Source organism: Ascaphus truei, chromosome 3 (assembly GCF_040206685.1).
Source record: "Ascaphus truei isolate aAscTru1 chromosome 3, aAscTru1.hap1, whole genome shotgun sequence".
NCBI lineage: Eukaryota > Metazoa > Chordata > Amphibia > Anura > Ascaphidae > Ascaphus > Ascaphus truei.
The window spans coordinates 322,857,281-322,869,794 of NC_134485.1; the positions used below are offsets into that span (position 1 = coordinate 322,857,281).

Below are 12,514 nucleotides of genomic sequence, written 5' to 3' on the forward strand. Positions count from 1 at the left end.
CGTGATCTAAACCAGGGGTGGCCAACTCTAGTCCTCAAGGACCACTAACAGGCAAGGTTTTCAGGATATCCCTGATTCAGCACAGGTGGCTCAATCATTGGCCACCTGTGCTTTGTTGTCTGACCAAATACAGCTTTCCATGAAGGCAGGCAATGGCCAAAAAGTGTGCACGTTTCCCTAGATCAGTCATTCACTGAGCCACTGATTGAGCCACCAGTGCTGTGCGGAATATTTTAAAACCTGACCTGTTGGTGGCCCTCGAGGACTGGAGTTGGCCACCCCTGATCTAAACATTTAACGTATGTTTTACATAGACTCAGTCCTGGCTATGATCACCTTTTCCCTGTCAAGGTCTCTGCCTTTTGATCCCTTCCTTATTACCTGCAGGAGGAAACAGGGGCCATTGTCTGATAACCTGATTACATTTTAGAATATGAATACGCATACCATTATGACAAGTAAAAAGAGTTGCTCAGGTACCGGAGTCTCAAGTGGTTTTCAGAGATTCACCGTATTTAAAAAAAAATACATGTATTTTAAAATCCTCTTTAAAGAATTTTAGCTGCTGTATTTGAATGATGGCAACAGTACAGTAATACAATTCCATTGTTTCCTTTCTTTACACATCTGGGGCTTTTTTGCTTCACATTTGCACCGAGGAATATTTGGAACATAATCCCCATAATATTTGTGCCTGTCCCTTCCTGCTGCAAACCCATCCGAGCTCCAGCTTTCTATAATCTTGAGATGCACATGCTGCAACAAAAAATTAGATTATTTAATATTTAAAACATAGATGATTATACAAACACAGCCATGCCCATCTATATACATAGAAATTATTTTATAAATATATATTTATACATTCAATTACACTCACATTCACGTGTATACTGATAAATTATGTCTGTTTTAGTCAAAGTGCCATTATTAAATAAGTGATTCTGTGGGTGGCTGATTGCAGGAAGGCACAATTCCTTTCAAATGGATCAAATCTACAGTATTATGGACATCATTTAAAAAAAAAAAATAAAGCTTACAATATTCACATTTTGGGATAACAGAGAAAGAAGAGTTCCATTTAAAAAAGATATCTGATTAAAGTATTAGAAAAAAAGACATAGTGGATAAGGTTTGTGAATGAAAATCAGATATTGGTACTGTGTAAGCCCCAGCATGATCACACTGCGCCCAGTAGAGGGGTGGGTGGGTTTGTACAGATCAGGGCTTCTAGTGAGGACCAGGCTTCCTGCCCACTCATGCCTGCAGTAGAATGGGAGCGCTGCATCCGTTGCCGAGGAAACCAGACGAGATCTCGCGAGCGCTGGCTCAGAGCCGGCTTTGAGGAGCGCGATCTCACGAGACTTGGAGCGGGTGCTTCCAGCGGGAGAGTACGGGGGTGTCGCTGCGGCAGGGGAGGAAGACACGGTGCAGGTAGGTGACAAGATGGAGAAGAGAGGGGGAGATGGAGGACACACCCGCCCGCTTCCAACATTGATATTAGGATCATATGTCTCTCCTGCCCCTAGCAGTGATGCTAGGAGCCCGTGCCCCATCCCTCCCACACTGACATCATGAGCACCTACCTTCATCCCCTAAACACACTGATATCAAGAGCACCTACCTCCATCCCCTAAACACACTGACATCATGAGCACCTACCTTCATCCCCTAAACACACTGACATCAAGAGCACCTACCTCCATCCCCTAAACACACTGACATCAGGAGCACCTACCTTCATCCCCTAAACACACTGACATCAAGAGCACCTACCTCCATCCCCTAAACACACTGACATCAGGAGCACCTACCTTCATCCCCTAAACACACTGACATCAAGAGCACCTACCTCCATCCCCTAAACACACTGACATCAGGAGCACCTACCTCCATCCCCTAAACACACTGACACCAAGAGCACCTACCTCCATCCCCTAAACACACTGACATCAGGAGCACCTACCCCCATCCCCTAAACACACTGACACCAAGAGCACCTACCTCCATCCCCTAAACACACTGACACCAAGAGCACCTACCTCCATCCCCTAAACACACTGACATCAGGAGCACCTACCCCCATCCCCATAAACACACTGACATCATGAGCACCTACCTCCATCCCCTAAACACACTGACATCAGGAGCACCTACACCCATCCCCATAAACACACTGACATCATGAGCACCTACCCCATCCCCTAAACACACTGACATCAAGAGCACCTACCTTCATCCCCTAAACACACTGACATCAAGAGCACCTACCTCCATCCCCTAAACACACTGACATCAGGAGCACCTACACCCATCCCCATAAACACACTGACATCATGAGCACCTACCTCCATCCCCTAAACACACTGACATCAGGAGCACCTACACCCATCCCCATAAACACACTGACATCATGAGCACCTACCTCCATCCCCTAAACACACTGACATCAGGAGCACCTACACCCATCCCCATAAACACACTGACATCATGAGCACCTACCCCATCCCCTAAACACACTGACATCAAGAGCACCTACCTTCATCCCCTAAACACACTGACATCAAGAGCACCTACCTCCATCCCCTAAACACACTGACATCAGGAGCACCTACACCCATCCCCATAAACACACTGACATCATGAGCACCTACCCCATCCCCTAAACACACTGACATCAAGAGCACCTACCTTCATCCCCTAAACACACTGACATCAAGAGCACCTACCTCCATCCCCTAAACACACTGACATCAGGAGCACCTACCCCCATCCCCTAAACACACTGACATCAGGAGCACCTACCTCCATCCCCTAAACACACTGACATCAAGAGCACCTACCTCCATCCCCTAAACACACTGACATCAGGAGCACCTACCTCCATCCCCTAAACACACTGACATGAGCACCTACCTTCATCCCCTAAACATACTGACATCAGGAGCACCTACCCCCATCCCCATAAACACACTGACATCATGAGCACCTACCCCATCCCCTAAACACACTGACATCAGGAGCACCTACCTCCATCCCCTAAACACACTGACATCAAGAGCACCTACCTCCACCCCCCCACACTGACATAAGGGGCACCTACCTCCATCCCCTAAACACACTGACATCAGGAGCACCTACCTCCATCCCCTAAATACACTGACATCAGGAGCACATACCTCCATCCCCCTAAACACACTGACATCAGGAGCACCTACCTCCACCCCCCCACACTGACATAAGGAGCAACTACCTCCATCCCCTAAACACACTGACATCAGGAGCACCCACCTCCATCCCCTAAACACACAATATCAGGAGTACCTACCCCACCTCCTACATACATTATCAGGAGCACCTATCTCCATCCCCTGTACACACAGACAGCAAGGGCACCTACCTCCATCCCCTAAACACGCTGACATCAGGAGCATCTACCTCCATCCCCTGTACACATGGACATCAGGGGCACCTACAGTACCTCCTCCATCCCTTACACCAGTGGTACTCAACGTACCTCCTCCATCCCCTAAACACACTGACATCAGGAGCACCTACACCCATCCCCATAAACACACTGACATCATGAGCACCTACCCCATCCCCTAAACACACTGACATCAAGAGCACCTACCTTCATCCCCTAAACACACTGACATCAAGAGCACCTACCTCCATCCCCTAAACACACTGACATCAGGAGCACCTACCCCCATCCCCTAAACACACTGACATCAGGAGCACCTACCTCCATCCCCTAAACACACTGACATCAAGAGCACCTACCTCCATCCCCTAAACACACTGACATCAGGAGCACCTACCTCCATCCCCTAAACACACTGACATGAGCACCTACCTTCATCCCCTAAACACACTGACATCAGGAGCACCTACCCCCATCCCCATAAACACACTGACATCATGAGCACCTACCCCATCCCCTAAACACACTGACATCAGGAGCACCTACCTCCATCCCCTAAACACACTGACATCAAGAGCACCTACCTCCACCCCCCCACACTGACATAAGGGGCACCTACCTCCATCCCCTAAACACACTGACATCAGGAGCACCTACCTCCATCCCCTAAATACACTGACATCAGGAGCACATACCTCCATCCCCCTAAACACACTGACATCAGGAGCACCTACCTCCACCCCCCCACACTGACATAAGGAGCAACTACCTCCATCCCCTAAACACACTGACATCAGGAGCACCCACCTCCATCCCCTAAACACACAATATCAGGAGTACCTACCCCACCTCCTACATACATTATCAGGAGCACCTATCTCCATCCCCTGTACACACAGACAGCAAGGACACCTACCTCCATCCCCTAAACACACTGACATCAGGAGCACCTACCCCCATCCCCTAAACACACTGACATCAGGAGCACCTACCTCCACCCCCCCCACACTGACATAAGGAGCACCTACCTCCAACCCCTAAACACACAATATCAGGAGTACCTATCCCACCTCCTACATACATTATCAGGAGCACCTATCTCCATCCACTGTACACACAGACAGCAAGGGCACCTACCTCCATCCCCTAAACACGCTGACATCAGGAGCATCTACCTCCATCCCCTGTACACATGGACATCAAGGGCACCTACAGTACCTCCTCCATCCCTTACACCAGTGGTACTCAACGTAAGTCCTCAAGACTCCGCAAGAGGTCAGGTTTTCAGGATATCCCAGCTTCAGCACAGGTGTTGCATTCAAAGACTGAGTCACCTGTGCTGAAGCAGGGATATCCTTAAAACCTGACCTGGTGGGGGGTCTTGAGGACTGTAATTGAGCCCCACTGGCTTACACCACCTTAGCGGGGGGGGGCGGGGGATGATTCAAGCAAAAATATCTAGCCTCGTGTTTATTTAGGGAAGTGGCTATGTGAGGAACAATACCTTCTAGTCCAGTTCTCATGTTTCTCAGCGCGACAGTATCTCTCTCGGTTTTCCCTCTCTAATAAAAGGCAGTCGACAACTAAAAGAAAACAAAATACTAACCCTTGTTGCTTTAAATATAAGAATACCCAAAATGTTGTACACTTCAACCGAATTCTTAAAACGGAAGTTGGAAAGTACAAGGTGAGCTTAGCAAAGAAATTAAAGCCAAATAGTCTATAAGTGACAGTGTTACAAAAATGACGTAATTTACATTGATAAATATTCTGACAATATATATATACGTGTGACCATGTGTCACCACGTGTGACGTGTGACCATGCAGCAAGCTTAAGCCTATAGGGAACCATGTTAAAAATGGTTATTGAGGCAAAAAGTGACACTGTGTGCTCATTTGCATGTCATTTCCCAGAATCCCTTGCTGCAGTGGAAGTGCTGTATGCTGGGTGATAATGGGGAAAGACGGGGTTGCAGACCTGCCTAAGACATGCAGTTGAGCATACAGCTATATTTGCATATTTGCTTTCCTGTGGAGGGTTTTTGTCACTTTTTTTACTCACCATAACTTAACTCAGTATTATGGTTTATATATATATATATATATATATATATACATATATACATATATATATATATACATATACATATATATACATATATATATATATATATATATATATATATATATATAGCTCCAATTGGCCCAAGCAGCACACGTTTGGTACTAGGTGGCGAGTAGATTTTTTTGTGATTTCTCGACCACTGTCTGTGTGTATATATATATTATATTATATATTGCTGCTGGCTTTTCCAGATCTTCATTCATTGTTCCTGATCCCAGAGTGGATACAAGGCCTGATTTTATTCTACCTGCTGTAAGTGCATATCGTACCCCCCAGTAGACCAATTGTTTGAACGTATTACCCTATGTTTGTTTTTCTTGTTTTTACTTGCGCCTAGGTCACTCTTGTTTGTTTATATATATATATATATATATATATATATATATATACACATATACAGTGTTCGACAAACCTATACATTTGCACGCCCCGGGCGAGTGGATTTAACATCGTGGCGAGCTCCTATTGGCCCAAGCAGCACACGTGTGGTACTAGGTGGCGAGTAGATTTTTTTGTGTGGCGAGTTGATTTTTTGGTGATTTGTCGACCACTGTACATATATACATACATATATACATACAGAAACTATGTATTCATGTTATTTCCAATTGATTATAATTAGGTGGGCAATCTTGTGGAGGATGTGCAGAAAACCTGTTTGGCTTATGTCCCCGTAAAAATTCTGCTGCTTCTGCTAAACCAAGTGTTACATTTCTAAATGCACGTGTGATTGTCTCTCTCGTGTCTTCACACCTTTTCCATCGCAGCAAGCACAAGCCTGACAATTATTAGAGACAGAGCATTTTCACTGGGTGAAAGAGGAGCCATGGGGAACATCTTTGGAAACCTGCTGAAGAGCCTGATTGGGAAGAAGGAAATGCGAATACTCATGGTGGGGCTGGACGCCGCTGGGAAGACCACCATCCTGTACAAACTGAAGCTTGGAGAGATTGTGACCACTATACCCACCATAGGTACATCCCAGGGAAACGGGCAGACGCACAGAATGTTCTTGAAAAGTATCGCCGTACGTTTTAGATTGCTCATTGTAGTTGGTGTAAAGTAAATGGCCATATAATTACACGCAGCTGTTTTTATTATTATTATTTTAAGATTAAAAATGACTTATGTCTGAGTTACTAGCATCTTCTTTTGCAGAATGATCTATATCTGATGCAGTCATGCTGTATTATTTATTCTTCTAATGTACATAATGCTGTCACTTCCATGGCAATACACGTGGTAGACCAATAAACGGAAGTAGACCAATGTGTGTGAGTTTAGCACTTGATAGCTATTCTCCATTTGTTTTTAAAGGAGGGGTTACATCTTAAAACCTCAACTCCCCGCTGCCATACCTGCACTATGTATTTTGGATCATTGCTGAAAATCCAATTCTGATGCTATCGAAGTGCTTTTACATGTGTTTGTTGGTTGATTTAATTATCGGACATTTGTATCCCTCTCCAGAGGAGAGGTTACATAACCACAGATTATTTATTCATGTGAGGATATTTCTCTAGGAAAATACATTGAAAGGTGCATCTTCAAGTGTGTGTCAGAGAGGAAACCGGAGATGGTGATTTGACCTAGATTATTAGCATTACGATCATTTTTTTTGGTAGCGTGCCAACATATTCTACAGCGCTGTACAATGGGGGGTGAAAGTATTAAGAAAATTACAACATTACTATATACTAGTACAGCAGAGAAGGCGGTTCTTGCTACATTGAGCATGTATTCAATATGGATGGGAAAGTGGAAACAAAGTCCAGGGAGAAAAGGTTGGTATGGTGATCAGATGCACTGTAAGTGGTCCCGATAAGAATTGAGCCGACAAGTTGGTTATTTAAGAACAATAGATTTGTGCGCTGCACACGCCTTCTTCATCAAGGGCAGGCGTGGCCAACTCCAGTCCCCAAGCGCCACCAACCGGTTTTAAGATAATCCGCACAGCACAGGTGGCTCAATCAGTGGCTCAGTGAACGACTGATCTAGGAAAACGTGCACACTTGTTGGCCATTGCCTGCCTTTACGGAAAGCCGTATTGGGCCAGACAACAAATTAGGAACAAACAGGAGACCAGCCAAGTCTGCCACCCCTGCAGACTAACACAATCAGTGCAAAGTCACAGCACTGGCCTGTTCCTTTCTGTAGAGGCGCCATTTATTTGGTTAATGTAGTGTTCTTTTTTCTTTCTTTAAAATGACTTCTGGTTTTGTTTTTCACACCTGTAATCTGGAAGATTCTGAAATATCTCACTGCTTTTCCACTGTCGGAAAATAATATTAATCCTAAACACGGTCTCCGCTGTGACATATTTTTAAGGACCGCTTTATAACTTGCCCTCTGTATTGTATATTCTGTGGTATCTGTTGTTGGTCCAAGTCAGACTTACATAGCTTAAAAAGTTAATAAAACAAAATCTGTGGTACTATGTGGAGTTGCACCTTAAACTCCCCTTTCCCTCATAACAAGGCTTCAACGTGGAGACGGTGGAATACAAGAATATCAGCTTCACGGTGTGGGACGTGGGCGGCCAAGACAAGATCCGGCCGCTCTGGAGACATTACTTCCAGAACACCCAGGGTGGGTTCCAGTCATGTGCTCTCCTGCATGGGTAATACTGTATGTGACGTGCTTTCGTGTCCCTTCGAATTAGCATAGTATGGTGATAAGGAAGCCCTAGGAGCCATGGCTGTATACTTATAGGCTTGGCTGTGGTATCTAGGGCATGAACAAAACACCTCAGGAGATGGTCCCATCATGTATGGGGTCGCTTATGCTACTCCAGGTGTGCATCCTTTGTTTGGGGAAGCGAATGGGAATCAAGGAAGAGCTTCTGGTTTGAAAGAGTGTCAGCAGCCAAAATTGACTGGGGGCTCAACACAGGAAAGAACCTAATGTGAATCAGTTTGCTTTTCTCTCTCTTTTCTAAGTTCTGGGGAGAAAGCACTGTAGTAGAGGGGTTCAGCTTTTAAATGCTTTCCAAGGGAAGAGCATTTGAACTCTGGGAGAGTCCAAGTAGTAGCGGAAGACCTGACTGGAGTAAGGGACTATGTGTAGCGTAATGCATATTTTATATTTTGGCTCGATGTTAAGCACCATTTGAGAGAAGACTATGCTAATGTTGTAAATTCATATTTTCTCACTCCTTGTCCCTATCAGGCTTAATATTTGTGGTGGACAGTAATGACAGAGAGCGAGTGAACGAGGCACGTGAGGAGCTGATGAGGATGCTGGCAGAGGACGAGCTGAGGGACGCTGTGTTGCTGGTTTTCGCAAACAAACAGGTTTGTTCCGTGTATTAACACATGGTCACCATGAGGGGCCTGCACGTCATACATTCTATATTGATATGTTTGGTGCTGCCAAAATAAAATAAATGCCCATCATAACTCCTAGAAATAGATGAGTCTGAAGGATCTTTGCACTGATCCCATTATTGCAGATGTGGACAAAAATCTAAAAAACTTAGGAGCCAGAGGTTTGGTTGAATAAGAGGGCGGTCCCGGTTCTCCCTCCCATTGGCGGCACTTTGTGTCAGAGTATATCTGACAAAGTGATGGACTGTTCTCCACCCCTCCTCCCCCCCGTCCACCCCTCCTCCCCCCCGTCCACCCCTCCTCCCCCCCAACACTTCAGCTCCCACCACAGGCCAACTCCTATTGGTTTCACTTGCAGGAAGAAGAGAGATACAATTAGGGGAAGACAGAGCATCCCACTTGTCCCATTGTCTGAGTAAGGGGTGCAGTGCTGACTGATCTCCCGATAGCAAAGCATAGTAGGGCGCACTGTTGCCAGCCGTGAGGGTAACTGATCGGTCAGTCAGCACTGCCGCAGACACCTGCCATTTTTTTCCAACCCTGATTTATACCATGGCGTTCTACAAATTGTAATCCTGTTTCTGATGTCTACTATGAATTGCAGAAATGCAACACTCTCCCTGTGGTTTTGTGTATTTGGTAGAGTGTGGCAGTATTAGCAACTACTTAATGGTTCCATTCCTGATGTACAGTAATTTAAACTGACTTGCCAATGGTCACAAAAAGCGGTCACTAAATTTCATATGTGTCTGTAAGTAAGACGTTTCTTTTTCTCCAAAAAATTATTTAGACATGTTTTTATTTGGCTAGGCTCCTGACCCTCAATCTAAAATGGCATCATAGACTGTGCTGAGCTCTCAAAAGCTCAATTTTCTACATTACTTGCAGTCCCCACTGTTTCCCACTCGGCACAACTCCTACCTTTTATCTTCTCCTCCCAGGACCTGCCCAATGCAATGAACGCTGCTGAGATAACAGACAAGTTGGGGCTGCACTCATTGCGCCACCGCAACTGGTACATTCAGGCCACTTGTGCCACCAGCGGAGACGGTCTCTACGAGGGGCTGGACTGGCTAGCCAACCAACTGAAGAACAAGAAGTGAAGGCTCTGTTCCCTACCTACGTCTCCCCAGCGGTTGCCTGTCTCTCCCTTCCGTATCCAGGCCTGGTTGAGGTTGTTGTCTGGCACAGACCACACCATCCACCTGCTACTCTGGGTTCCACAGTTGCTTTGTTTGCCGTTTTGGTTTGGGGTGTTTTTTATTGGGTGCCGTGCTTCTCCTGACTCATTCAGCTGCTGTTACTGGCTCTTCTCTTTGTCTTTTTAAAAGATTTGGGGTGGGAGAGGACTAGTGAGGTTGAGCAGTACATGCCAGAGTACTCTACCCCCTGTAGACTGGGTTGGGAAGAATATGGGAGCAGTGCTGTTTCGTGTCTATGTTCTGTGTGCAGAATATTGAGGCATATAATTGGCTGCTTGTGTTTGTTTTGAAGGCAGGCTTTCTCAATGCTTTATCCAAGATGGTTTAAATGATGAAACAACAATCCTAATGCTGTATACGGTATGTTCTCTCTTTCAGAAGGGGTACACCACCATTGGGTCTTAACCTAACAGTGTGCTGTGACAGCACATCCTTATCCTGGGATGCCCAAAGTAAACTCTTAAACTGCTTTGTGCTATTACAGCAGAGCTATATTTTAATCATTTTTCCTTCTGCCACCTCACTTCCACAAGATGGAGCCGGGCTCATTAGCAAGAAGATGTTAAAGCTGGACTTTTGGGGGGGTGGGAGGGGGTTTGAACACACGCACTATAAAATGAAAAACAGATAGTCGATACCGTTCTGCGGCTAACGAAATGCTTTTATTTGTGCGCGCTTTTGAGATACACTGATCTCTTCCGGCGGTGTTACAAATGAGATATACAGTATATATATATCAGTCTTACAAGTATGAAACAGATTCAGAACTGGTGCATATAATCAGCAGTGGATTTCTAAAATAGCAATTGTTTTAGATGGAGTTTATTTAATTTGATTCAGTGGGTTCTTTGTACCAGTTAGCATTCAGTCATCTTTGCTAAAATAAAAAAAGCCCACTTTGCTACTAAGTTGACCTTTTAAAAATGTTAGTTGGCATAGAGGAGTTCATGTGAAATGTAAAAAAAAATGGAGAATGAAAGGGCATAGTCCAGTCATAACGTGGTGGAATAAAAGATATGGAAGATAGTAGGTTTATAGAAACATCATTTGAGGATTCCTAAAGGTGTGGTGACATAGATCAGGAATACGTGGCACGTCCTTTACAGTAAGGTCCTTTTGGCCCAGTTAACTAAATCAGTATATTTTGGTTTAAAATTGCCTTGTAATTTAGTAACCTGTCATATTCACACTTCTATTTTAAGAAAGGAAAAAATACATTATTTCCCTGGAAAGTGTGAATAAATGAGATGATACTTAGCCAGTTTGATAGGTTTAGGCATATGCAGTTCAGCATTTTGATGGCGACTGAGCCAGTCTGTGAGGTAAATGCGTGGGAATTAGGCCGGCAGATACTACTCTTATTTTGAATCTATGCTTGACACCTGCTGCAATGAAATACGTTTTTACAAGCACAGAGTGCTCTACTAGTTACAAAATCACCACCCTTATGCATAATGATTGGAACTGCTCCCAATGATGTCACTGACAGAAGGAGTGTACATTTCTACAGTGACATCACTGGGAGTAGATTCATCTATGAAGTCCCTATGGTTCCAGCTGCATCTTTTTGCATTAAAATGAGTGCAGAGTCAAAATGCATAAACTCTGCATTAATACTTCTATTCAGATGTATTTTTATATCCCCTCCGGGGATAAACGGCACTATATTCAGCTCGGGGGGGGGGATCTCCCTGGTATGCTGAGACTGCTCCTCTACTTAGTGGACATATAAAGGTGGTGCTCAACATCATCCAATAGAAAGCTGGAAAGGATAATGTTTCGGCTTCCTACTGGACCCATGGGACACGCGATATGGCGGCCATTTTGATTTGAGGGAGAGAAAATAGCACGGTTCATCTCCAAAGGACCCCTGGTGCGAAATTTGTCAAATATATATTAATTCATTAAAAGGTAGGTGGGGTTACTGCTTTTAAATGAAGGAACACAGGCCAGTAATATAATACGTTTGCAATATGCGGCTGCCTGGGAAGCAGAAGGCACGACTGGGTTTTCAGTATTAAGGTGATTCATTTGTACATCATGGATGTGAAAGAGATTTTCCCAGTGATCTTTTCCGTCTACAGCATTTACGCAGATAAAATAAGGGGGATTATTTGCTTGACGGGTGTCATAGATGATAACCATGGATACTGCTTCATATATGTTATTTTGGAACACAATAGATCTGCATTTTAAAATGACATGATGTGAGGTACGCTGTATTCCTTTAAGGCAGCAATACCACTGCAAGAATCACTTTCATGCATTCTCTGGCAGGTATACAAAAAAGCCTTATGTGATACACAGGGATGTGACTTGCAAGAGCATGAGGGCTCTTGTCTATACAGGAGAATTTACAATGTATCTGATCTAGACACAGTATTAGAGAAGGTTGGGGTTCCTTACAATGCATCTGATCTCAGACACTATTA

General features: G+C 44.7%; 1 protein-coding gene across 2 annotated transcripts; it reads left to right on the forward strand.

The window, feature by feature from the left end:
- Positions 1-1,281: 1,281 nt before the first annotated feature.
- On the forward strand, positions 1,282-12,274 carry ARF3 (ARF GTPase 3). Of its 2 annotated transcripts, none has more exons than XM_075591230.1 (5): positions 1,282-1,434; positions 6,322-6,528; positions 8,033-8,143; positions 8,723-8,847; positions 9,822-12,274. In XM_075591230.1, the coding sequence occupies exons 2-5, from the start codon at positions 6,381-6,383 to the stop codon at positions 9,981-9,983; spliced, it is 546 nt and encodes a 181-aa protein (XP_075447345.1). In that variant the 5' UTR covers positions 1,282-1,434; positions 6,322-6,380; the 3' UTR covers positions 9,984-12,274. The 2 variants fall into 2 exon arrangements, with proteins under 2 accessions (XP_075447345.1, XP_075447346.1); XM_075591231.1 differs by lacking the exon at positions 1,282-1,434 and adding an exon at positions 5,786-5,806.
- The last annotated feature ends 240 nt before the right edge of the window (positions 12,275-12,514 follow it).